Source organism: Dipodomys spectabilis, unplaced genomic scaffold (genome assembly GCF_019054845.1).
Source record: "Dipodomys spectabilis isolate Male_0828 unplaced genomic scaffold, ASM1905484v1 ptg000215l, whole genome shotgun sequence".
Classification (NCBI taxonomy): domain Eukaryota; kingdom Metazoa; phylum Chordata; class Mammalia; order Rodentia; family Heteromyidae; genus Dipodomys; species Dipodomys spectabilis.
In genome coordinates this window covers 167,748-194,707 of record NW_024870892.1, presented here as the reverse complement: position 1 = coordinate 194,707, position 26,960 = coordinate 167,748, and the positions used below count along the sequence as shown (strand labels likewise).

The 26,960-nt window shown below is 54.5% G+C and overlaps 2 protein-coding genes across 5 annotated transcripts in view; one reads left to right on the top strand and one right to left on the bottom strand.

Annotated features, from left to right (window-relative positions):
* Positions 1-1,470: 1,470 nt before the first annotated feature.
* On the top strand, positions 1,471-25,154 carry Ggact (gamma-glutamylamine cyclotransferase). 4 transcript variants are annotated; one of them, XM_042697128.1, is made up of 3 exons: positions 1,471-1,529; positions 13,599-13,654; positions 22,078-25,154. In XM_042697128.1, the coding sequence occupies exon 3, from the start codon at positions 22,082-22,084 to the stop codon at positions 22,529-22,531; it is 450 nt and encodes a 149-aa protein (XP_042553062.1). In that variant the 5' UTR covers positions 1,471-1,529; positions 13,599-13,654; positions 22,078-22,081; the 3' UTR covers positions 22,532-25,154. The 4 variants fall into 4 exon arrangements, with proteins under 4 accessions (XP_042553062.1, XP_042553060.1, XP_042553061.1 ...); XM_042697126.1 differs by having other exon boundaries at positions 1,483-1,529; positions 13,599-13,655; positions 22,070-25,154; XM_042697127.1 differs by lacking the exon at positions 1,471-1,529 and adding an exon at positions 11,486-11,598.
* The window catches only part of Pcca (propionyl-CoA carboxylase subunit alpha), a 157,580-nt gene continuing 155,611 nt past the window's right edge, over positions 24,992-26,960 (bottom strand). Inside the window, exon 13 of the mRNA XM_042696995.1 lies at positions 24,992-25,320. Coding sequence (XP_042552929.1) covers positions 25,252-25,320 — 69 coding nt within the window. The 3' untranslated portion in view covers positions 24,992-25,251. The remainder of the gene's footprint in view (positions 25,321-26,960) is intronic.

Genomic DNA, 26,960 nt, shown 5'->3' with positions numbered 1-26,960 from the left:
TTGTTCCCAGGATGTGTGTTGCCCTCATATTTTCTAGCTCAATATCCAGAGCACAATAATAGCTGGGCAAAGAGAGTCCGGCCAGCCAGTGGGAGAGAGCTCCTTTTTTTGCTCCTTTTTCCTATGGCAGCTTTTTTGTTTGCTTCTAGTGATTAAAGCAAACAGTCCCTCTTTACTTTTAGCCAAGCTATTCACTAATGTGTACCTACACATCCTTAACTCCTGTTTCCCACGTGTTACTTTCCTTGAGTTCATCTTCATTTGCAAATTATGGAAAAGGACCCCAAAGTGAACTGGATGAAGTAACTATTACTGAACGCCAACCCTGTGTTTGGAAAATACACACGCAGGACCGGGCCGGGGCTGCTGGCAGTCCACTGCGGACCGTGCTGTCCGGCCCCTGCTCCGGAAGGGAGGCGAAGGCCTCGCCACGAGGCTGGATCAAGGGACTGCGGGTGCACGGAGGCCGAACTGTTTCGGTCATAGGAGAAGTAAGACGGACCTCGGCCTGTCCTGGGAAAGGTCATTTCTGGACGGGCCATGCGCTGTTCCTCAGTTCTGCTGCTCTTGTGGGCAGACAGCCCTGGGCCGCGGGGGACAGACAGACGGAGGGGGCTGGGCGACACTGGCATTGGAGCTTTCTCTTTTTATCTTTGCTTTCTTTTCATTACCAGGCATTTAGAAGGTAAAACTCAAGCGACAAACAGGTGGCTCAAGCCTACTTGGTCAGCTTGGATCAGGGTTCAAATCCAGCCCCCAACGTCACATGTCCTGTCCCCCTCCCCCAAATGACGGAGTCTCTAGAGGACCCTGCGTCTTGGGCTCTCATGCCTCCGCTTCCCGGGGTTCGCGATTGGCCCCGGGGCTCAGGATCGGTCCCGGCGCCGGGCCGAGTTGTCTGCTGGGCGGGGCTGGGGGGATCAGACTGTGGGGTGGGTGCTGCTTTGCGGCTGCGCGGGTGACCGTGCGGTGGTGCGTGTGCACCGGGTCGCTGGCGGGATGGGACGGGAGCCAGGGCCCCACCGAGGCGCCATCGCGCTGCCATGTCAAGTCTCGCCCACAGGGGTCGCCTTCGGGCTGCAATGCCACGCGTCGCCTGCAGGGGGTGACAGGCAGGGCGTGTCACGGCGGGGTGTGCAGTGTCTCACTCCGCCTGCAGGGGGCGCAGGGGGCTGCTGTTTGTGTCCTACCTGCGGGGGTGAGGGGGTGCTCTTAGGCTGTTCGCTGTTTACTGTAGTGCCGCGACTGACCTGCAGGGGTCGCCTTTGGGTTTGCTGTTCCATGTCCTACCTGTAGGAGGGGCGGGGGGGGGGGGGGGGGGGGGGGCATCACGGCGGTTGCAATGTCACACCCCGCCTGCTGGCGGCGCCGTTGTGTTGTAGCGCCTGAGGCACCCGACGCTGCGTCCCGCCTGCAGGGGGCGCCGCCGGGGGCGGCCGAGGACCGCCTGGGGCGCCAGGCGCCCAGCTGGGCAGAGCGGCTCCTCCAGGAATCACGTGGCCGGCCCCGGCGGCTCCAGCGGGTTGCAGGTGAGGGGTCGGCCGGGTCAGCGGGTCGGGAGCGGGCGGCGGTGTTGGGCTGGGGGCCGAGCGTGGGCGGCGGTGGAGCCTCAGCGCGCGCCCCTCCAGCCCCCCTGCCCTGTGTCAGGGGCACGCGGGAGCGCGCGCCGCGGGAGCGCGCCGGCCCTGGAAAGCCGGCGGCCGCGGCGGCGGGCGGAGCCGCCGGGGCGCGGGGATCCGGCGCCGCCCGCGGAGGCGGCCGAGGCCGGCCGGGGCTCCCCGCCCGCCCGGACCCGCGCAGTGATGTGCGGTCGCCCGTTCACCGCGGCGGCGCCGGGGGAGCTGCGGTCCGCCAAGCCCGGCCCCGCGCGGAGTCCGCGGCCGCCGGCACGGAGCCCAGCCTGGAGCGGCGCTGGGGCCCTGCGCCCCGGCCTCGCGCCGCGGACGTCCGCCGGGCTGGAGCGGCGGGAACGCGCGTCGGCGGGCGGCCGCGCGGCCCCGGTAGTTTGGAGGTCATTTCTGGGCCAAGCACCCCAGGAGGACATCACGCGTTCAAAACCCAGGTGTATCTGGATCGGCTGGGCTGGCCGCCATGACGTGACCGTCCCGCGGCCCCCTCCCCCCGGCCAGCGCGCCCCCCCACGCCAGCGCGCCCCCCCACGCCAGCGCGCCCCCCCCACGCCAGCGCCTCTCCCCCACCAGCGCGCCCCCCGCCAGCGCCTCTCCCCCACCAGCGCGCCCCCCCGCCAGCGGCCCCCCCCCGCCAGTGCGCGCCCCCGCCAGCGCGCCCCCCCCACCAGCGCGCCCCCCCCACGCCAGCGCCTCTCCCCCACCAGCGCGCCCCCCGCCAGCGGCCCCCCCCCCGCCAGTGCGCGCCCCCGCCAGCGCGCCCCCCCACCAGCGCGCCCCCCCCACGCCAGCGCCTCTCCCCCACCAGCGCGCCCCCCGCCAGCGGCCCCCCCCCCGCCAGTGCGCGCCCCCGCCAGCGCGCCCCCCGCCAGCGCGCCACCCGCCAGCGCGCCCCCCCACCAGCGCGCCCCCCCCGCCAGCGCGCCACCCCCCCACCATGCCCCCCCTCCCCCTGGGGACCCCCGCCCCACTGGGGTCTGCGCCCAGAATAATATCCAGAAAGGCCTACCCGGAGCACTTTGCCCCCCGAAAGCTCGTGTGAGGTCTGGGGGTGAAGGCCCTGAGCCCGAACCCCAATACTGGAAGCAGAACTCACGCGGCTTGCAGTGAGCGTCACTGCTCGGCGGTGCAGTTCTGTCTGGAGCTGTTTTTGCTGGTTTAAGAACCGGACCCTCGCTGTCCCGACCGTGGGGTGGACTGTCCTGACCGTGGGGAGGACTGTCTGACCGTGGGGAGGACTGTCTGTCCGTGGGGAGGACTGTCTGACCGTGGGGAGGACTGTCTGACCGTGGGGAGGATTGTCTGTTCGTGGGGTGGACTGTCCTGACCGTGGGGAGGACTGTCTGACCGTGGGGAGGACTGTCCTCACCATGGGGAGGATTGTCTGTTCGTGGGGAGGACTGTCCTGACCGTGGGGAGGACTGTCCTGACCATGGGGAGGACTCTCTGACCGTGGGGAGGACTGTCCTGACCGTGGGGAGGACTGTCCTGACCGTGGGGAGGATTGTCTGTTCGTGGGGAGTACTGTCCTGACCGTGGGGAGGACTGTCCTGACCGTGGGGAGGATTGTCTGTTCGTGGGGTGGACTGTCCTGACCGTGGGGAGGACTGTCCTGACCGTGGGGAGGATTGTCTGTTCGTGGGGAGGACTGTCTGTCCGTGGGGAGGATTGTCTGACCGTGGGGAGGACTGTCCGTGGGGAGGACTGTCTGTCCGTGGGGAGGACTGTTTGTCCGTGGGGAGGTCTGTCCTGACCGTGGGGAGGACTGTCCTGACCGTGGGGAGGTCTGTCCTGACCGTGGGGAGGACTGTCCTGACCGTGGGGAGGACTGTCTGTCCGTGGGGTGGACTGTCCTGACCGTGGGGAGGACTGTCTGACCGTGGGGAGGACTGTCTGTCCATGGGGAGGACTGTCTGACCGTGGGGAGGACTGTCCTGACCGTGGGGAGGACTGTCCTGACCGTGGGGAGGATTGTCTGTTCGTGGGGTGGACTGTCCTGACCGTGGGGAGGACTGTCCTGACCGTGGGGAGGATTGTCTGTTCGTGGGGAGGACTGTCTGTCCGTGGGGAGGATTGTCTGACCGTGGGGAGGACTGTCCGTGGGGAGGACTGTCTGACCGTGGGGAGGACTGTCTGACCGTGGGGAGGTCTGTCCTGACCGTGGGGAGTACTGACTGTCCGTCGTGGCCTGGGGAGGAGCTCAGTTAGTCTAGACACCCAGCATTTTGTTAACAGAATTCTTTCTCTTTTTTGTCCCAGAACCGGAGCTTCAGCCCCGCACCTCGTGCTCTGGCTTGGCTTTTTCCACTCAAAGCTGGCACTGCCACTTGAGCCCAACTTCCACTTCCGGTGTGTTTGTTTGGTGTTTGTGGTGGTTGTTTGGTGTGTGTGTGTGTGTGTGTGTGTGTGTGTGTGTGTGTTGCAGGTCAGTCAGAGATAAGAGTCTCACAGACTTCTGCCTGGGCTGGCTTCCAGCCTTGGTCTGTGTTCAGATCTCAGCCTCCTTGAGTAGCTAGGATTACAAGCATGGAAGCCACCAGCACTGGGCTAGAATTTTCTCTTGCGTCAGGCCTCTCTATTTTTTCAGCAAAACTGCTCTAGACAAGGCATCCTTAAAAGATGGGAGCGGCTGCCCCGGGAGCCCCTCTGCCTCTGCGTGAGATGCGGGTACACTCCCTCACCCAAGAGGATTCACAGAAAAGACCCAGGGAGAAGGCTATGGGTTTGCACGCTCTGCAGTGGCAGGTGTGCAAGGGGCACCGTAGGACGGACGGAGGAGGAGGCAGTGCACCTCGGCGTGGGGGTGAACACAGGTGCACGCGTGCAGAAGCAGAGAGAATTCTATGGACGGAAAGGGAATGGTGGTATTCCTCGAGGAACACCGAGGCAAGGTAACCAGCAGCAGGTGTGCTGGGACCGCGCCAGGGTGCAGAGATCTGGGGCCAGAGAAGTGCCAGGCAGCACGGCCTCCCACAGCGGCCTCCGCTCACCGAGGTTCCGAGGTTTCTTTTTCACTATGGAGAGTTTCTGCAAACCTAGCAGCACAGAGAACAGTAAGCTTCCATATATCTGTCGAATGTTATTTCATGATCTCATTGCTTCATCTTTATCTTTATGTAACTAGTTTATTCTAGACAGTGTAACTGTTCACCTCAGAATAACTGAAACACAGTTTCTTGTATGGCTGTCATATGATTGTCACCTTCTAATGCAACCAGCAATCATTCCTCAATGTTTTCTAAACACTCAGCTCACACTAGGATTGCTCAAGGGGGCACTAACTGTGACTGTTGGCTCGTGTGACTCAGAATCTAAACAGGGGCGTTTGCAATTGTCTCTTTCCATTGATGGTAGGGAGTTCATACCCTGTCCCCACCAAGAACCTTCAAAGTTTGCCTTATCCAGTGTCATATAAATGCAATTATAGCCGGGCGCTGGTGGCTCAAACCTGTAATCCTAGCTACTCAGGAGGCGAGATCTGAGGATCACAGTTCAAAGCCAGCACGGGAAGGAAAAGCCATGAAACTCTTATCTCCTTTAAACCACTCAGAAAACCAGAAGTGGCACTGTGGCTCAAATGGTAGAGCACTAACCTTGGGCTGGAGAACACAGGGACAGCGCCCAGGCCCAGAGTTCAAGTCCCATGACCGATTAAAAAAATAAAAACAAATAAATAAATGCAATTATACAGCACGGAGCCTTTAAGGCTGATTTCTGCAACTCAGATACAGAATCCTTTGAGATCATCTGTGTGCACCATTGCTTATTGAAGCTGGCTGGACACCTGCTCTGTTGTCCACTCACATTGAGACATACTGTGTACAACAGAGTCCCATACTCGCATAGTTTCTACTGATTATGAATACAGGTACTAAAACATTTGTATCTAGGTTTTTTTGTTGTTTGTGGTGGTGGTGGGACTTGAACTCAGGGCCTGTTTGCCGTCCCTGAGCTCTTTTGCTCAAGGCTAGTGCTCCACAACTTTGAACCACAAATTCACTTCCAGTGCTGGCTTTGAACCTCAATTCTCAGATCTCAGCCTCATGAATAGCTAGGATTACACCAGTGCCCAGCTATAGGTAGGTTTTTATGTGAAGTAGTTTTGTTTCCTGGGCAGAGCCTCGGAGTTCAGCTGCAGGTATGCTCAGTGTGTGCTTACTGTTCTGATGTTACTGGGCTTTGTTTTGTAAGTCATATCCCAGGGCAGTGCTCTGTGTTCCCACCAGTGTTGCGGGACAGTTCCAGTTGCTCCACATCTTTGTCAGCACTTCATATTGTCTTTTTCTAAACTCATAAGGTCATTGTAGTCCAAGCCTTACCTCTCTGCTGCTGCGGCTGGTGTGTTGGGTTAGTGATGTCATATTTAAAAAAGAAAAGAAAAACAAAACAGAGTGAGGGCAAGTTTCCATCATCTGCCTTGAAGAGTGTGCAGAGGAGGGGAGCAACCTCTACCTGACCTCTTATGTGGAGACTTTTGCTTCTGAAAGGTTGATGGAGGGTTAGACCTGTCCTTTCTGATATAGGGACATGGGGGGGGGGGGGGGGGGGGACCAAACACATGAGCTGATGAAAGAACATGGAGACAGTTTGCCAGATGGGCTTTTGAGGTTGTGGTTTGAAGTGGCAGCCAGTAGATATGGTATAAAGGGTTAAAAAAGTGGATTGGATTCCAGAGCCAACTCCCTTTGGGATTAAAACTATTCTATGGTTTGTTATGTCAAATTGGGTTGGTGGAAAATTCTGTCATAGTGAAGGATGGGTGAACAAATTCCTTTCTGGGACCCAAGTCCCATGTTTTGTTTAAAAACTTACTTAGCCGGCACCGGTGGCTCAAGCCTGTAATCCTAGCTACTCAGGAGGCTGAGATCTGAGGATCGTGATTCAAAGCCAGGAAAGTCCGAGAGACTCTTATCTCCAATAAACCACTATAAAAACCGGAAGCGGCACTGTGACTCAAGCAGTAGCGCGCTGGTCTTGAGCTGAAGAGCGCAGGGACAGCGCCCAGGCCCAGAGTTCAAGCCCCACGACCGACAAAAATAAAATAAAAAACTTGCGTATGGTGTTTAGAGGTGTGGCGTAGGTGGTAGAGCACCAGGTGGTGGAGCAAATGCATCTGATAAAGAGTTTGAGTCCCACTCTCAAACAGAAAGAAAAGATATAAAAATGTACTTATGGTTCTTCCTTCCAAGTAGCTCGTTGACATTATTTTAATGACGTACTACGTGCATATATATTGGGGGGCTGTGGCCTCTAGCCCGCGTACTTTAGAGCAACAGACCAATGTGCCCGCTGCCCCCTGGTGGCGGGGACTGGTGGTGCGCCGGGAGGGAGGCCGGCCGCTACCCCCTGGTGGCGGGGACTGGTGGTGCGCCGGGAGGGAGGCCGGCCGCTGCCCCCTGGTGGCGGGGACTGGTGGTGCGCCGGGAGGGAGGCTGGCCGCTGCCCCCTGGTGGCCAGGACCGACAGTGCGCCGGGAGGGAGGCCGGCCGCTGCCCCCTGGTGGCGGGGACTGGTGGTGTGCCGGGAGGGAGGCCAGCCGCTGCCCCCTGGTGGCGGGGACTGGTGGTGCGCCGGGAGGGAGGCCAGCCGCTGCCCCCTGGTGGCCAGGACCGACAGTGCGCCGGGATGGAAGGCCACCCGTCCGTGGGCGGTGGAGCCACGGTCAGGGGTGGAGACCTCCCAGGTACAGGGCCCAGGGGGAGGAGGGCGGGCTGACAGGCCGCCCCTGTGACACGCACAGAGACCGAAAGCAAAACCTGGCCATTTAAACCCGAGTGTGCGCAGGCAGTCGGCACGGGGTGTGCCTCACGGCCGCCCTGGCAGGAAAGGCCAGACGTTCCCCCCCTCCCCCCCCACCTCCCCTCGCCCCTCCGCCACCTCCCCTCCCCCCCACTCCCCCCAACTTCCCCTCCCCCCACCCCCCCCACCCCCGCCACCTCCCCTCGCCCCTCCGCCACCTCCCCTCCCCCCCACTCCCCCCGCCACTTCCCCTCCCCCCCGCCACCTCCCCTCCCCCCCACCCCCCACCACTTCCCCTCCCCAACACCCACCCCACCCCCCACCCCCGCCACCTCCCCCCCCACACCTCCGCCCCTCCGCCCGACTCTGGCCCCTCCGCCGCTGACCCCGGCTGCTGGAGGTGGAAAATGTAACGCGTTCCAGTTTCTTACGTGCTTCGCACCTGCGCCTCGGTTGACCTTGAATCCCGGCGCGGCGCGTGTCTACCCCACCTGCCTTCGCTACGGGACCGTGTGCGGCTGGAGATGGGTCCCCCGGGCGGAGGTGAGGCCTGCTGCTTGCAGGACATTTGGCCTCCACTGCACAGTTCGAAGTCTCACTTCTGGGGGTGGCGCCAGGGAAGGCAACGGCCGCGGATCCAGCTCTAACACCGGGCAGCCACGGGAGGCGTCCAGCCGGAGGCAGGGCCTCCCCGACACTCCCGTCTCCAACCGCCTAAAGGAAGCAGAAGGGGCTGGAAGGCGGCTCAGTGGTGGAGCGCTCGCCTTGAGCTGAAGAGCTGAGGGACAGCGCCCAGGCCCAGAGTTCAGACCCCCCGACAGACATGAAGAAGGAGGAGGGAGGGGAGGAGGGGGACGGGGAGGAGAGGAAGAACAAGAGGAGGAGAAAGAGGAGGAAGAGAAAGAAGAAGAAAAGAAGAGGAGGAGGAAGAATTAAAAGAAGTGGAGGAGGGGGAGAAGCAGCAGCAGGAGGAAGCAGTCACTTTTGTAATCTACTCTGCAGGGGTGACGTCCTGGGCTGGGCGGGGTCTCTCAGGGGGACGGGGGGTGTCCACTTAGCAAGCCCTGAGTTCAAACCCTAGCATGGCGCAAAGCAAGCCGACAGGCCGGCGGCGGCTGGGATGGCTCGGTGCCGGGCACAGCATCACTTACCCGCGTGGGGGAGGACGGTGCTCCGGGGTGGCCGCGGAGGCGGTGGGGAGCCGCCTGGGTCTCGCCCGGCTCGGCTGGTGCACAGCCGCTCCACTGTGAGCCAGGACACGGAAACAGGACAAGACAAACCGAAAACCACAACTCTCGGCCGGGGTCCGGAAAACAAAGAGAAATTACGTGGAGCCGGCCAGGGGTCACCGGAGCCGAGGATGCTTGCAAACAGGAAGCACCTGTGTGTCCAGCAGGCGGCATGTGCCAGCGACAAGACCAGGCGCCTGACTCCTCCTCCAGTGCTCCTCAGGGCCCCATTGACAGAAGTGGGCGGCGGCCCCGTGGCATGGGCAGGCGGCTGCCCCTCTGTGGAGAACGAACGACCCAAGCAAGACGTCCTGCACACCAGCCCCGGCCCCCAGGCCGCCTCCTTCCTGCCTACACGTCTGAGTTACCATCACAAAATTAGCATTGAGCGAGGGAAATGACAGAATCCTGCAGATCCCCCCAAAATACTAAATGCTAAACTCACCCCATGCCCCAATGAAGAAAACGGCTCAATAAACACACAGGCTTTCCTTTATCATGATTGAAAGTATGATCTTTTAAAATAAAAACAAAAATCAGTCATGAACACCAAAGCTTGTGTCTGGGTGCAGCTCAGCGGTCCAGCGGAAGACCCCAGGTTCAATCCCAGAGCTACAAGGAAGCTCTTGTTTAGGACAAGTGTCTGTAAAACCCCTTGGTTACCAGCGCCCCGCCCCCCTACCCCCCCCCCCCCCGGGGCGACGCAGCCCCGGGGCTCCTTTTAACCAGAGATTGTGTGTCCCAGGAACAGACTAGGCATTGGCCTGTAAGGGCTTTGTAAAAGCCAAATACAAACCAAAATGTGCTTTGGGGTGACATTTGGGGGTCCTGGGGCTCCCTGCCAGCACTAGAGAGCCCAGAAAGTTGTCATCTAAAGGACAAACCTGAGCGTGTGCCCCAAACTCCTCCCCCAGCTGGGATGGAGCTTCAGAAAGTGGGAGGTGTGTATGCCTGTGTATGCCTCTGTGTGTGTGTGTGTGTGTGTGTGTGTGTGTGTGTGTGTAGTGGAGCAGCGTATGATAGAGTGAGATTGACATCAGTGTGCCTCTTTCCTGAGCCCTGGTCAGTCTGGCTCTGTACTATTTTCTGAAAGTTTTGGGCTCAGAATTCGGGCTGCCTCCAGCCAACAGTGGCCAGCTGTGGGGTGTGGCCTCACCCAGATGTAAGTAGATCTACAAAATATTTTAAAGCGTGTTTAATACACCTTTAATTTCCTCCCACACCCACTCTTACTGTGATTCAGTTTTAGCTTATCACTGGGCTGTTTTAATTGAATTTAACTTGGGGTAATTATACAAGCACTGAGAGGATTTGAACGCTTTGGGAACCGTAATTAGTCAAAAAAAAACATCAGGCTTAATTTTGAGTTGAGTTTAGTGCTCTTATTTTTTTTAAGTTTTTTTTTTAAGCTTTAAAAATAGGATGCGTGGGGGGGGAGGGTAATTAACATCTCAAGGTTTCCTGGCTACTTCCTGTAACCAGTGTCTTTTCAGAGGACTGAAAGCTTGACTTTTTACTAATATTCTGAGTGAAAAGTGATTCTGCAGATCAGTCTGCCATGGCTCCTGGAGAACTGAATCCTGGTTTCAAAGCCACTGGAAAGGGAGTTGGCATTTTTCTCACCGGCTGGCTACAGTTGGCACAGGGACCAGATGAATGCGGCCCTTTGCTTACTGTTCCCTCTAGCTCCTGTTTCCTGGTTCTGGCAGAGGGCCTTGGAGCCTGGGGCTGGCAGGTTAGGATGGCGTGGTGCTGGTTCGCAGGCACTGGACTAGCAGGTAGAACCACGTGACGTGGCTTTCCAAGTCGTGCTTCACATTCCTTCTGTGGCCTAAGTCTCACAGTTGTGTTTGGATGCCATCTTTCAAAGCTCGCTCATTCACCATCCTGTGTCGACTCCGTCCAGGTAGCTATAGTTTGCTTGTGGCCTTGTTTGCGCTGACAGGCAGGGCAGGCGACCTCCTTCCCCAGACCCCTTGATCAGGAACTTGGCTTTGACTTCCACTGTCTAGGCCATCTGTCTTCTGCTCTTTCTAGAAGACTCGCACCTCTCAAAGCAACTGGATGGGCGCACTGCTGAGCAGAGAGAGGACAGGCTGACAGGGCCTCACCTGCACATCACCTTTCCACTTTGAGTAATTCTGCCTTCTAGCGTAGTTGTCTGAGAGTTCAAATAGGTGTAGAGATTCATCTTTCAGTTGTATTTGTTGCCAAACCTCCTACAGGAGAAGATACCGGCTTTGTGCAATATGTTAATATATTTAACTTGGTGTTTTTTTTTTTTTTCTTTTTGTCAGTCATGGGCGCTGTCCCTGCGCTCTTCAGCTCAAGGTGAGCGCTCTACTGCTTGAGCCACAGCGCCACTTCCAGTTTCCTAGTAGTTTATTGGAAATAAGAGTATCATGGACTTTCCTGCCTGGGCGGGCTTTGAACCGTGATCCTCAGATCTCAGCCTCCTAAGTAGCTAGGATTATAGGCGTGAGCCACCAGTGCCTGGCTTAACTTGGTGTTCTTAAATACTTCTCACCTAAGAACACAAAACACACAAAAACTGTATAACCTTCAAATGTCCCTGAAGAACAAGAGCTTGCAAACAGTACGTCTATGTACAATGTTGTTTCCAAAGTGCCCCCCCCCCCCCAAAAAAAATCACACTGTAGAAAACTGGAGATAAGAAAAAGCCCAGTGACCTCGGTGTGCTCCGCTTCTGCCGGCCCAGCGCCCGGGGCACACCAGCGCTGTGATCCACCCACCAGCAGCAGACCTGACCCTGGCCCTGCTCTCCCAAGCTGAGGGCAGGTTAGGACAAGACTCCGATTCTTGGCTCTCCCTAGCCTGACCTGGGAGACTGCTCCAGGCACAGCCTACGTATGTTGAGCAAGCGCCAAGCGTGAGTTCAACAGGCCTGGAAAAGTATTTTGAAAGGCAAATCATTTGTTGTGTGTCTTCGTCCAGTGTCGGACATGGCTGCTTAGAGGACAGCAAGCCGGACGGGCCCCCGGGTGAGTAGAAGGCTTGGCCCGTGCTTGGCCCATCAAGTGTGCGTGCAGGAAGATGCACTGGCCACACTGGAGGCCTGCGGAAGCGAGGTGGGACCCGGCGTGGTCAGAGTGGAACCCCAGCCCCGCTGCTGGGGCTCTGGGCTGGAAAGCATTCTGTTCCCCATCTTGCATGGCTGGCAACGCTCGCTCTGATTTCAAAGGCGCCCGGCCACCAAGGGAAGGCAGGCATTTGGCTGTCCTCTTTCGGGGGGGGGGGGATGGGGGGGGCTGGCCACTCGGCAGGAAGCCCCCACTTGCTGTAAAGGGACGAGCAGGCTGAGTGAGAGCATCAAAGCCCCCACAGGATGCAGCCGCGGCCCCGGCCTGCGCGCCGGTGGGCAGCGGCGACCCCGCGCCTGCTGCAAGCCAGGCCCAGGTTTAGAATTCCCAGAATCTTGTTTGTTCACCTGCTTCCTACTGGCCTAAGGAACTTCTGAAGGATGAATGAGTAACGCTCTCAGAAGCTCAGTCTGTGCCGGAGGGAAGATGGGGTGGGGGCGGGGTGGCTCTGGGCATAGCTGCCTGCGCTCTAGGCAGCATGGGGTGGCGGGCAAGGGCCAGGGTGGCATGCGGCATCGTGTGTTCTGCTGGGACACGGTGGCCTGAGCTGGGATCAGTTCTCAGCTCAGAGCAGGGATGAGGCGCCCTGCAGCTAACTCAGACACAGACAGGGCCTGAGGGGGGCCAAGGGAGGCAGAGACTGCTGGCAGCCAGGCTGTCTGTGGACCAGGAGTTTCTGGTTGTGAAATCCCTTCTCCCTCCCTCCGGTGGTGAGTGGCAGAGCTGATTCCAGCGGCCCCGACCTCCTGCCTCCTACACCCACCTCTGTCTTTCTCCCACCACTATCTGCAGTTTGGCACCCGGCAAGCGCATGAGTTGGGCTTGATTTATCACATGACGTTCTTATGTCATCAATTTTAATACAAACAGCAAATACTTATTTTATGATAGAGGGTGATGTTCCCTGAAAATCCTTTTGCAAATGAACACAGGAAGAGTCAAGTCTTTTTCTCAATGGTTCCCCTCATACGTGTGTGTCCAAGTATGGAGTAGGCATATTTAAACTATTTTAGTAAATTCTTAACTCCTGCCTTTATTGCTCTTGCCACCAGGTGGCTACGGAGAAATTAAGCAGGACAAATGTGACAGAGGTGCCAATGACTCGTGATCACACTGGCCTTCTGCCTGCGCGGTGAACTCTCACAGTGGGGACGGAGCAGGCCAGAGTAGGGTAGGCAACGCTGGGCCAGATGGACCTTTCTACCAGTGGTTTTGTTTCTGTAAATATTGACAATGTTAAGCTCGGCAGATCTTGCTGAACCAAGACTTTGGGAGCCTATTCCACCTCCAGCCTGAGCCCTGGGTATCCACATGGTTCCTGGCCAGCCTGGATTCGGGACAAAGGTTCCACTTTGGGCTCTTGAATTCCTGTGCAGAGAAGACACTCCAGGGTTGGCCCAGGCGCAGAACCCCGCCCATCCTGGAATGTCTGTGACGTCACTGCAGAGATCTTAATCCACTTGGAAGGGGCTTTAGGGACTCAACCTAAAATCCTCCAAAGCCCAGGCTGATACCTTCTGCATGGGGGTTTTGGGGAATCCATCCACGGAGGCTGGCATATGCTCTCAGACCCATTTCAGTTGGAAGTGTCTGTGAGAGTCAGGACAGCAGCTAGCGGCACACACTATCCTTTCTGGGTTGCCAAGCAAAGGGAAGGACCATTCAGCCCCAGTGACGGGTCAGCCTACCGTTTCCTGGCCAGGTCACGTGCCTGCCCAGCCTCTCATGTGCTGGGCTTTGGTTCTCTAATTTATTCACTTTGACAAGTAACCTCTTGGTTGTACACCACTTTACTCCCAACTTGCCTGTCTGATTCAAAGTGAACACGAGTGCCTTAATCCTCTAATGGGAATTAATTGCTTGTTTCAGTGCTTAACTCTGATCTTTCTTGATCTCCACAGGGACAGGTTGCTTCCTGAAGGACCCGTGTGTGTCACTCAAAACACAATCCGAAAAGGTAACAATGGTTTTCCTATGGCAGTAACCAGCCAGGCCAAACTCTATCTATTGCATAAATAGTGTTCACTAACTTATTTTATAACATAAAGGATGCACCTGCTAAACTTTCTTATAATAAGTTAGTTTCTGTCACCCTTATAGAAATGAGCTATCCCATTGTACAGAAAATTGCTAACTTACATCAGAGTTGGAATGAACTCTTTACGCCACTTAGGAATTCACATTGGGCCACAGAAAGGGTACTTGGCCAGCAGTCTGCAGAAATCAGGTCATGAGGAAATATGATGAACCCAGGGAGTTTTTTGTTTTTGTTTTGTTTTGTTTTTGTCGGCCATGGAACCTGGACTCAGTGCCTGGGCATCGTCTTTTGCTCAAGGCTAGCACTCCAACCACTTTGAGCCACAGTGCCACTTCTGGTTTTCTGGTGGTCAGCTGAGAGAGTCTCACAGACTTTCCTGCCCAGGCTGGCTGTGAACTGCCATCCTCAGATCTCAGCCTCCTGAGTAGCTAGGATGACAGGCAAGAGCCACCGGCGCCCACTTAAACCCAGTTTTGAGAAGAAGAATACAGAAGCTCTAAGGCTTCAACACGATTCCTGCAGATCTACAGCTGCAGCGTGGAAGAGGCAGGACTGGGTCCCAGCGTCTCATTCTACCCCAGTGCACGCGGGCTGTCTGCCCACCTGCACGGCTATGTCTGGTCCAGCAGAACACACATCCTTCCATGCGTGGCTGTCTGGAGACATCATGTTAGCTACAGTTAAACAGCAGTCTCTGTTCTGCTCTGGAAAAGCCCAAATGGCTCTTCAATAGCTTTTCCATCCCTTCCTTATTAATCCAAACTTGCATTTTTATCCAAGACTCTGACCACAGTTGTGTCATAGAAATATCTATCTATTTATCTATCTATCTACATATATATATACATATATATATATATATATATATATATACACACACATACATACGGGGGGGGGGGGGGAGAGAGAGAGAGCACTAGTGGCTCATGGCTACAATCATAGACTCTTAGGAGGTAGAACAGGAGTTTAACAAGCTCATGGCCCTGAGTCCAAACCCTGTACTGCCCCCAATATATATAGAGAGATAGAGAGAGAGGTAAATAGATAGATGACAGCTATCTTATGGCTACAACCAAAATTAAAATATCATTCAGTCTTTTTATTTTTTGGTAGCACTGGTTAAAGTCAGGTTTTCACTGGCTAGGCAGGTGCTTACTCAGCCACAAGTCTGGTCTTTTTTATACTGGGTATTTCTAAGATAGGGTTTTGTTTCCTGCCCAGAAGAATGCCTGAGTTTCGACCCATTTGTGTCAGACTTCCTAATGTATCTAGGACAAGAAGTGTTTGTCCGTACATCTAGCCCTTGGTTGAGAAGGGGTATTGTAAACTTTTCTGCTCAGACTGTTCTTGAACTGTGGTCCTCCCAATCTTGTCTTGGGTAGCTAAGATTATAAGCATGAGCCCTACCAGTTCCTGGCCCACCTTATTTTTTTAGTTGATTATTTGAAAAACAACCAAAATCAGTTTTGCTTTTTATAAAGCAAAAGAAAACAGCTGTCTGGAACAATTAAGCTTGAAATTACAGAGGAAACAGAATTTTGGAAATAAAAAGGATTATAGTTGGGTGCTGGTAATCTTTAGCTACTCAGGAGGCTGAGATCTGAGGATCATAGCTTGAGGTCAACCAGGAAAGTCTGTGAGACTCCAATAAACCACTCAAAGGATGGAAGTGAAGCTGTGGTTTATGTGACAGAATGCTAGCCTTGAGCACAAATGCTGAGAGACAGTGCCCATCCCTGAGTTAGAGCCTGAGGGTAAGCATACACACACACACACACACACACACACACACACACACACACACACACACGCTGCACATACACCCCCCCCACACACACATACACACACCATTATAGGAGAATAGTATAAACGTGTGTGTGTGTGTGTGTGTGTGTGTGTGTGAGAGAGAGAGAGAGAGACAATGGCTCACCTAAATGAAAAGGCAGATATTACACAACTTAGCATAGCCGAATCATGAAATAAAAAGATCAAAAAGTACTGTGGGGAGGGGAGGACTAGAGGACGGCTTCCCTGGTGAATTCTCCCAAAGACTGAACAAATGAACACCAGTCTTCCTGAAATCATTCTAAAGAAATGGAAGGGAACAAACACTCTCATACTCATTCGTATCAAAGGCAGACAAGGACCTAAAGACCACCACAGCCTACATCCCTGAGGAGGACTGACACGCAGATCCACGGTATGACCAGTCTTGATGATGAGGTATTTATTCCTGGAGAGCAAGGATGGGTCAACAGACCAAAATCAGTTTTACAATGCAGCACACCACCTTAACAGAATGGTGAGAAAGCACACAACCATCCCAACTGATATAGAAAAAAGCACTTAAGAAAATTCAACACTGTCTCATGATAAAAAAAAAAAAAAGGAAATTACTTCAACATAGCAAAGAACTCATTAATCATCAGGGAAATGCAAATCAAAACTACAGTGAGCTACAGCCTCACGCCCATCAGGATGGCCGTGTGCCGCAACGGCAGCCACACACACCTGAGCTGGCAAGGATGGCAGGGATCAAACCCCTGGCACTGCTGCCGAGAACGCAACGTACACAGCGGCCAGAGGGAACCAAGAGGAACAAAATTAGTTTCCAGATGATCTAGCAATCCTACCTGTGGGTATGAACACCGAAGGAACTGAGAGCAGGATCTCACCTCTGTGTGCACCCTGGTCACTGCAACCCTGTTCACACTGCTGAGAACTGGAAGCCACCAGCCATCGATCAGATTGGTGCAAGCTGGGGGTGCTCAGTGGTGCTGTGACCAAGGCCATGGTGATCCAAAGCTGCAGTGCTGCCTTGGGACCCTGCCTTCTTCAGAGACCTTGTCCACTCTTGGGTGAAGCTTCCTTCCTTCCTTCTTCCCTCCCTCCTTCCCTCCTGACCTCTCCCTCTCTCCCTTCCTTCACAGGAGATAGAGCCTTTGTGCTATGTACATTTGTGAACACAGGGCATCTCGCAGCACTCAGTCTAAACTTCATACTTGCCCACTAGCACCTCTTTGCATCAGTTAGGTTCTCAGCCCTGGTAGCACCTTTTTCTTCTTCCTCTTCCTCCTCCTCCTCCTCCTCATCATCATCATCATCTTCATCACCTCCAATTTAAGAACAGCACCCCCCATTCTGTCCTGGCTCTGCAATTTGCTTTTAGTGTCGGTTTTTTTGAAACAAGGTCCCACTATGAGGCCCAGACCGTCCCGGAACTCATATGATCCTCCTGCCTCAGCCTCCTGAGCACTAAGATTGCAGGTATGCTCCACCAGGCCTGGCTTATTCTATGCTTTCAAGAATGCTTTTAGCCACTCGTCTCTGGCTCCCGTAATACTTTACTTCAGGAGTCGGGGACAGGTCACAGAGCAGGGTGTCCAGGCACATGGCCTACACAGTGCCCTGTGCTGCCTTAAACTCCTTTCCTTCCAAATAGTTGCTGCCTCCTCTTCCCCTTTCTCTCTGTCCCAGTGGCAGGAAAAGCGAGTCCCTCTCTTCCCCACCCTCCTCCAGGCTGTTTCAGTCATTGCCTTGGTATTGGGAGTACAGGCCCAGCCAAGGGTGTCTGTGAGCAGCATCCTGGAAATGGGAATGGAAATAAACTCTGCAAACCCAGACTGGCTGGAGTCACCCCAACCTGTCTCCAGAGACAGCCATCCTGAGCTCCCTGCCCCCCTCCCCCACTTCAGTGTTCAGAAGCATGTCGGTTTTTAGGAAGAAAGGCCAGACGTGAGAAGGAAATGTCTTCACGAAACTGATCCCAACACAAAGAAGACGGGAAGTTAGAAGAAAGGGCTAATAAAGAGAAGAAACTTTAAAGACAGGACAGCTGTGGAAGAACAATAGGCTAAAAACAGTGGGAAAGATGCTAGAAGGGCAAAGGAATGTTTTAAATGCACAGAATTGAAAGATGAAGGCAACAGAGAGAACAGGAATGAAGGAGAGAAGAGCCTGGGGGGAGGGGGAGGGGCTCCAGATGTCCGCCACCAAACGTCAGATCCACAAAGAGGAGCGGAGGGTGCCAATGGCTGTAAGCCTAGCTATTCAGGAGGCTGAGATCTAAGGTTCGCAGTCCAAAGCCAGCCTGGGCAGGAAAAGTCCCAGAAGCTCTTATCTCCAAATAACCACCAAAAAGCTGGAAATGGCACTGTAGCTCAAAGAGGTAGAGCAATAACGTTGAGCACTAAAGCTCAGCGACAGTGCCCAGGCCTGACCCTCCCCCCCCCCCCCCAAAATAAAAAGAGGGAGGGAGGGAGGAAGAAATTCCAGAACCTGTGATCAAGAGTTTCTGGTTGAAATTCCAGCAACATGAATAAAAAAGACAAACCACTTGAGGTCATATCATCGGAAGCTTTCTGAACAGGTGGTAGGAATGAAGGGCTGAGGGACAAGCACCTGCTGAGACAAAGCCCAGGCCACAGTGGAGCTGGGAAAGCGGAAGACAGGGAAAGCATGCCGGGATGCTAACATGCACCCCAGACCCTTCATGTGCCACAGTTAACCTGGGCAGGAGAGAAGTGTCTGCAAATGGGGGAGAGGGGCCCCAAAAGGAGATGAGCTCCAGCCTAGACAGCTTGAGGACAGCAAGCGTGGCTCAGAGCCACGGGTTCCAATTGCACCCAGAAAAGGCGAGGCGAGGCTACTGCTACCCAAACTGCCCAAGCAAAACAAACGTGGCACAACTGTATTCCAAGAAAAACGTACCGATGCTGAGAGAGGAAACACAAGCAGTGCGTTGGTCAGCTGAGAGTGGTTTTACATAGCGCTGCTGCTGACACTGAACGTTTGTCCAGAAATGGGCAAGTGTGGCCAGGACAGAAGGAAGGTCCTATGCAGGGTGACCGCTCTGGAGGGCCGTTCCAAGTGGGACCTCACTCTGCCATGGCTGTGGTCCTCGGAGGAAGCTGCTATGATCCCTTCATTTTGCAGCTGATGAAGCTGCGGCACAGAGAGGTGAAATGATTTGCTTGAAGTCACACTGTTAATATCAAGTGTTAAAGCCAAGATTTCAACAGGAAAATCAGTTCTGATGTCTCCTTTAAACCATTATTCCCATGTGTTTTTGAAACAGGAAGGCAAGACATAATTTTAAAAAGCTGGATGTTGGTGGCTCACGCCTATTATTTTAGGTACTCAGGAGGCTGAGATCTGAGGATCATGGTTCAAAGCAAGCCTGGGCAGGAAAGTCCATGAGACTCTTATCTCCAGTTGGTCACCAGAAATCCAGACGTAGTGCTATGGCTCGAAGTGGTAAAGCATTAGCTTTGAGCAAAAGAGCTCAGGGACCAAGCCCAGGCACTGAATTCAAACCCCACAACCTACCAAAAAATAATATATAAATAAAACTCAAAAAGTAGCAGTCAAATGATAGAAGTTGCATTTCCACGAGCAATGTGGAAACATCAAGTGTACCTGTCAAAAGGCTTTTAAGTGTTGCCTCTGGGGTGTAGAAAGGTTTCATTTCTCCTGTAAAGCGATTTACAAGCTTCCTCAGAAGCAAGTTTTATCCTCCTGAGCCTCTGTGCTGGGACGGACTCAGGGCCTGGCTTTGCTAGGCCAGCAGCCTGCCTCTGAGCCAGTGCCCAGAGCATGCCCGCAGTCCCAGCTCCAAAGCCTGCCTCCAGCAAGTATGCCTTGGGCTGACACCACACAGCACTGGGCAGAGGCCTGTGGAAGCCAGGCAGGGCTGGGCGAAGCCCCTCTTTTCAGTGTTCCCGTGCATTATTGAGTCACTTGTCATTATCGCGTTGTTATGTAACGGTCTGTGGCAGTAAATATTTACTTCCACTAGAAGTGGCTTTCATAAGGTCGCTTCTGGGGTCACAGTGAACAGCCCTGAAGCATCATCACCAGAAGACCCCAAGAGCAAAGGCCGGACTCGGCAGGAGGCTATCCTTAAAGTTTGCTCAGCAACAGTCAGGACCAGAATAAAAATGTAGTGCTGAAACCTGGATTGTCTCTTGTAGACAGGTGATTCTTTCCTCTGTGGACTTGCTTACTCCTAATTTTTCCACATTTTTCTTAGTATATATATCAACTGTTCAGCGGGGGGTAGGGATGGTGTGATAGTTCCATGTGTGTACTTTTTTTTTTTTTTTTATCAGTTGTGGAACTTGAACTCTGGGCCTGGGCGCTGTCCCTGAGCTCTTCAACTCAAGGCGAGTGCTCTACCACTTGAGCCATAGCACCACTTCTAGTTTTCTGCTGGTTAATTGGAGAAAAGAGTCTGGTCACAGACTTTCAGCCCAGGCTGGCTTTGAACCTCTATTCTCAGATCTCAATCTCCTGAGTAGCTAGGATTACAGGTGTGAGCCACTGGCACCTGCCATGTTTGTATACTTGGATCCATTTACCCCTCGATTACTCTTTCTTATCACACCTTTTAAGATCTTTCCCATAGTACTTTATGAAATGAGTTTCATTAGGTCCTTTGTGTTTTGGTGCTGGGTCTGTGTCCCCCAGGCTGGTCTGGAACTCACTATGATCTTTTTGGCCACATATACGGTACACTTCAAGGATGTTTGCTCCTCCCCCTTTCTTTTGCTTCTCCCACTATGATATTTGTGGTGCAGATTTCCAAGACCTTTTTATTGTTTTGTTTTTTGTTTTTGGGGTCCGGTTGTGGGGCCTGAACTCTGTGCCTGGGCACTGTCCCTCAGCTCTTTAGCTCAAGGATAGTGCTCTACCAGTTGAGCCACAGCGCCACTTCCGGCTTTTTTCTTTTTTGCTTATGTGGTGCTGAGTAATCAAACCCAGGGCCTCATGCATGCGAGGCAAGTGCTCTACCACTGAGCCACCTTCCCAGCCAAGACCTTTTTAAAAAGTTGAACTCAAACTGCCTAAGAAATTGGACTGTCTGCATGGTGAGTTCCCAGGCCAGGCCGCCCCTACTGACAACTGCGTTCTCTGAGCGCCTGCTCCCCAGCGGGTGGCCAGCAGGGTGGCTGGCATCTCCCTCGCCCTCCGGCCCACTACGAAGAGTCAGGTGGGATGCAGGAGCGGCAGCTTGCCCAGGCTTCTGTGTCTTGGGAAGCAAGGTGTCCCCTGGCCTTCAAGCTGCTTCCCCGGGATAGGTCGTTTCCGGATATAAAGAAGAGAGGGTGGCATGATGTACCAGGTAAGGCCTCAATGGGAAGTTGAGCAAGGACATCCTGTCCCTTAAAAACTCCAGGCAGGGCTTTATTAAAGGGCTGGCCTCTGAGACTGGGTCGGCCATCTGAAGTGAGTTCTAGGAAGCACTCAGAGCTTGGCATGGAGGCCGGGGCTCTGTCCTGCTCTCTGTTCCTGCCCAAGCAGACAGATGTCACGTCACTGTGAGCATGGCTCTGCAGGCCTCAGCCACAAGTAAAAGGTGAGGTGCAGTGATGCACCTGCAGCCCCAGGCTCATTGAACCCAGGAGCTCAAGGCCAGCCAGGGCAACGCGAGTCCTGTCTCAAAGCACCATCTGCAAATACATGAAAGATTTCTTTCTTTTTTTTTTTTTGGGGGGGGGGGGGTCCAGTCATGGAGCATGAACTCTGGGTCTGGGCACTGTCCCTCAGCTCTTCCGCTCAAGGCTAGCGCTCTACCACTTGAGCCACAGCACCACTTCCGGCTTTTTTCTTTTTGCTTATGTGGTGCTGAGGAATCGGACCCAGGCCCTCATGCTTGCAAGGTAAGCGCTCTACCACTGAGCCACCTTCCCAGCCCCACATGAAAGATTTCTATTTCTTTTGTGCTGGGGCTGAGCCCGGGAGCTTGCCATGCTATGTAAGTACTCTCTTCCGGCTGCTCTCCCAGCTCAGGCTTTCATAGTCACGGGGACTTGTCCCTTTCTCCAGACTCCACATTTGGTAAACTTCAGGTCTGGCCTACTGCCTCCAAGCCAATGATGGCTTGTGTGCATTTCTATGGTGTCCACAAAGCAAGTCTGGCTGGGGATGGTCCAGTCTGGTTGAGGCTGGTCCAGTCTGGTTGGGGCTGGTCCAGTCTAGATGGGCTGTTCTAGTCTGGATGGGGCTGGACCGCTCTGGATGGGGCTGGTCCAGTCTGGTTGGGGCTGGTAGAGTCTGAATGGGGCTGGGCTGGTCTGATCGGAGCTGGACCGCTCTGGATGGGTCTGGACCGCTCTGGATGGGGCTGGTCCAGTCTGGATGGGGCTGGTCCGGTCTGGACGGGGCTGTTCTAGTCTGGATGGGGCTGGACCGCTCTGGATGGGGCTGGTCCAGTCTGCTGGTTGTCCTGCTCCAGTCCACAGTCTGTAGCGAGAGTAAAAGCTGAGGCGCAGCCCGACGCCTAGCGGAAGAGGCTCGGCCTTCCCGGGCCGCGCCCGCTTACTCTCTCCTCCACCCCGCAGGCAGATGGCCCACGTCTTCGTGTACGGGACCCTGAAGCGAGGCCAGCCCAACCACAAAGTCATGCTGGACGGGGCGCACGGCTCGGCGGTGTTCCGGGGTCGCGGCCGCACGGCCGAGCCCTACCCCTTGGTGATCGCGGGCGAGTACAACATCCCCAGGCTGCTGCAGCTGCCGGGGCGGGGCCGCTGCGTGGCGGGTGAGATCTACGAGGTGGACGAGAAGATGCTGCGCTTCCTGGACGACTTCGAGGGCTGCCCGGACCTGTACCAGCGCACGCCAGTGCGCGTGCACGTGCTCGAGTGGGAGGGCGGCGTGCGCCCCGGCGACAGCCTGCGGTGCTTCGTGTACAGCACGGCCACCTACGCGCCCGAGTGGGTCCACCTGCCCTACCACGACAGCTACGATTCCGAGGGCGCCCACGGGCTGCGCTACCATCCCCGGGAGGCCCGGTGAGCAGGGCCAGCCGAACCCGGGGCCCCTCCATGGGAGAGGGGAGAGGGCGGCAGACTGTGCGCTGGCCTGCAGCACCCAGGACATCTGATGATAACCAAGCAGACTGTGCGCTGGCCTCCAGCACCCAGGACATCTGATGATAACCAAGCAGACTGTGCACTGGCCTCCAGCACCCCAAACATCTGATGATAACCAAGTCGACTGTGCGCTGATCTGCAGCACCCAGGACATCTGATGATAACCAAGCAGACTGTGCGCTGGCCTCCAGCACCCCAAACATCTGATGATAACCAAGCAGACTGTGCGCTGGCCTCCAGCACCCAGGACATCTGATGATAACCAAGCAGACTGTGCACTGGCCTCCAGCACCCCAAACATCTGATGATAACCAAGCAGACTGTGCGCTGGCCTCCAGCACCCAGGACATCTGATGATAACCAAGCAGACTGTGCGCTGGCCTCCAGCACCCCAAACATCTGATGATAACCAAGCTGACTGTGCGCTGGCCTCCAGCACCCCGAACATCTGATGATAACCAAACAGACTGTGCGCTGGCCTCCAGCACCCAGGACATCTGATGATAACCAAGCTGACTGTGCACTGGCCTCCAGCACCCAGGACATCTGATGATAACCAAGCTGACTGTGCGCTGGCCTCCAGCACCCCGAACATCTGATGATAACCAAGCAGACTGTGCGCTGGCCTCCAGCACCCAGGACATCTGATGATAACCAAGCTGACTGTGCGCTGGCCTCCAGCACCCCGAACATCTGATGATAACCAAGCAGACTGTGCGCTGGTCTGCAGCACCCAGGACATCTGATGATAACCAAGCAGACTGTGCGCTGGCCTCCAGCACCCAGAACATCTGATGATAACCAAGCAGACTGTGCGCTGGCCTCCAGCACCCAGGACATCTGATGATAACCAAGCAGACTGTGCGCTGGTCTGCAGCACCCCAAACATCTGATGATAACCAAGCAGACTGTGCGCTGGCCTCCAGCACCCAGGACATCTGATGATAACCAAGCAGACTGTGCGCTGGCCTCCAGCACCCAGGACATCTGATGATAACCAAGCAGACTGTGCGCTGGCCTGCAGCACCCAGAACATCTGATGATAACCAAGCAGACTGTGCGCTGGTCTGCAGCACCCAGGACATCTGATGATAACCAAGCTGACTGTGCGCTGGCCTCCAGCACCCAGGACATTTGATGATAACCAAGCAGACTGTGCGCTGGCCTTGAGCACCCCAAACATCTGATAATAACCAAGCAGACTGTGCTCTGGCCTCAAGCACCCAGGACATTTGATGGTAACTAAGCACTGGCTTTAGATGGCTCGGCATTTAAAAGGACCAAGCAGCCCCACAGGCCAGCCCCGCCAACTCCAGGTCACACATAGGAACTAGTCAGGATAGCCATCTACAGTTCAACTGGGCTTTCATAGGAGGTGAGACGTAAATGGGCCGTGCTATGCTTGGCACTTGTTTTGGTACCCTTACTTTTGATAGACGGTCCTCTTCGTTGTAATCTAGCAAAATCCTGGCCACCCACTCACCGTCGACACAGCTGAGCTCCGGGACTCTCGGATGCGCCGAGCCGCTCCCCAGCAGCCGGGCCCATCGCCTGGGGGTGGGCCTTTCAGAGAAGAACCAACACGTTAGTAATTTGTTCCTCAGGCCCTGACAGAAGGTTGCACTTCCAAATACAAACAGCACTTAAAATAATGTTAGCAAGGCACGAAGTACCAATTACTACCCACCTCCATCTGATCATCTGTCAGCGTAGATTCAAGTCAGTGCACGACTCTGCTTCCAAGCGAGTAGAAAATGGATTCCAAGAATTTCAGAGGCAAATCGAAGTGCAGCTGCTGGTCCTTAGTAACCTCATTCTCCATTGGGAGAGCTCGCTTACGCTTCAACTTAATGGTAGACTGTGGTCGCTAACTGCATCTGGCACAAAAATATGAGCATTATTTTTAGCCTCTCTTTCTTAATTGGAAATGTGCTTCACACACAGAGAAAAGCAAGGACGAGCATCAGCTGATGTGCCCCACCCCGTGACAATGGGGAAGGCACCCAGGAACACACTTGTCCGCAGAGCAGTGCAGTCAGTGCACCGGCCTGACCAGCAGGCCCTGGAGCGACCCCTGGAGGGGTCAGCCATCCGGTGTGACCCTGCAGTCTTCTATACAAAGGGCTCTAATGAGCTTCACCTGTGCTGCCTCGTCCTTAGGAAGGTCTGGACCACCAGGCCCAGGAGCTAGTTCTCAATCGTGTAGAAAGGAAGGTGACCAGATTATAAAATGGCAAATGTTAATTTAACACAATTCAGAAGCACAAAACTAGAATTTAGATATAAAGAATCAATGAGATATTAGGAGTTATAGTCAATTGGCACAGATTGTCGCCTATGTGTATACTGTCTTCATTCAAAAAAAAAAAAGGGCAGACTAATATTTAGACAAATGCTTGGTTTTATTGATTGAATTTTGACACTAGGAAATCTCACAGCAGAAGTACAAATCGTATGTACAAGTATTTATATCAATGAAAATTTCCATTGGTGATTTTTTTGGCAGAATGTTGCTACTTCTGAGGAATAAATATGCTGATGTAAAACCTGCTGTCCAGGAGTATTCCTGTAAAATGCCTGAAAGTTGCGTGTGAGAGTAACACAAATGGCTAATTAGGCGGTGACTGCAAGACTATAAATACTTCATTCCAGCTCCACGAGCAGATCTCCTTCTCCAACTGTGTCTCCAGTTTTACAGTGCACCAGCTTCACCTTGAATTGAAGAAACAGGGCAGAGTGAGCATCGGCGACTGCAGCAGGAGGGGGCAGTCCCCTAACCCCTGTCAGGAAGCACATGGGCAGGCCTGGTAGCTCAGGCTCAGCCAGCTGAGCTGCTCTGCTCATCCAGGGAAACCCGGATGAAGGACGGCTGTTTGCCTGTCCCTCTCTGTCTCTTCTTGTCAGCCCACCGAAACTTCTCTGGGAATCTCAGCTATGGTTTGCTGGCTGGACTTTGGCAGTAGACTCCCAGGGCCTGGCCAGTCTTAAAGTCCATGCTGGAGACTTCCATATTCCCAGATACCCACTCTGCTATGGGTTATGGTTATAGAAGGGTTTTAAGAATTGATAATACAAGATCTGGGTTGGGGATTCAAAGGAGAACCTGCGAAGCCCGCTCATCTCTCTCCTAAGAGAAATAAGACATTCAGGAAGCCCTTAGCTCTGTGGCTGTCCTGAGGGGCATGTAGAGTACTTCTCACTCTAATATATGTTTAATTTAAAACAGGTAGGGAGGGAGCCGGAGCACATTAGGAGGCGATTATCTACCTCCTTAAAAGGTGGTTGCTTGGGTGTGAGAATGAGCAATGGGTTCTAACCAAGTGGCAAACACTCAAAATGGCAGCAACAGCTGGGGTGGTGCTGGCCTGCATCCCTGCCCCTCCACCACGAGCAGCCTAAACAGACCCTGAAGTTTTTTAGGAACAACGGGTTCTTCAGAGGCCTTGCTCAGCAGTGCTCTCTGGGGTAAAGTACTGCTGCTTCATTATCTGGACGCCATGATGCTGACCTTTTACACGATGGGACAACTCTAAAGGGCAGAGGGTGTGCTTCACTGCAGACTGATTCTCTAAGGGGAAAGTAACCCTCAGGAGCCCCGAGCAAGGCCAGAGCCCACTGAGCTTTATTGGGTTAGACTCTAGAATGCCTGGGAGTAGGGTGGGTGAGGAGATGGATGGGAGGGACTCCAGCTAGCAGTTGGGCCTAAGACAGAGCTCATGGGTGCCCAGCAGCAACCCTCAGCTCTCGGCGGCTGGGGAGAGGGGGCAGCTCTGCTGCTCCGGGAGCGCTCGGCAATGAGAACACAGGACACCCAGCCTGGGCTTGCTCCCTGCACCGGCACCTCCACCTAGCCACAGCGGCCTGGGCTAGAAGGCGGCCCTCATTCTTGGTCCCCACAACTAGGCCAAATTCTTGTCATGGACAGATAGGTTCTGATACTAGTGCTAGGTAAATGTGAAATAATCGCTAAGAACAAACACAGGTTTTCTTGTCTATTTTAAAAATCAACTCAAGAAAGGGTTCCTAAACCACTAAACCACTAACCCGTGCCCTTCTATTCTGTCAAGACCATGGACCATGGCCCGGCCGTCCTGCCGCCCTGCGCACAGGGGCCTCTGCTCTCTCTAGGGAGAACGCCGGGTAGCCCCGTGGCCTTCCTCTCGGAATCAGTTTCATTGCACTTTTGGGATGATAAACTACCAGATGGACAGACGCTGGGCTTCTGATGCAAGCTTAGTTGCACTGGGTCCCCAGGTGTGGCCCAGTGCAGGCCACTGCCACTCCTGCTGCGGCCCCGCTGGGGCACCCTCCATTCCACAGACATGGCCACACGCAGACATCTTTTGGAAAAG

Excerpts from the sequence above, each read along its gene's own strand:
- Ggact (XM_042697128.1), top strand. The coding sequence starts at position 22,082 with ATGGCCCACGTCTTCGTGTACGGGACCCTGAAGCGAGGCCAGCCCAAC.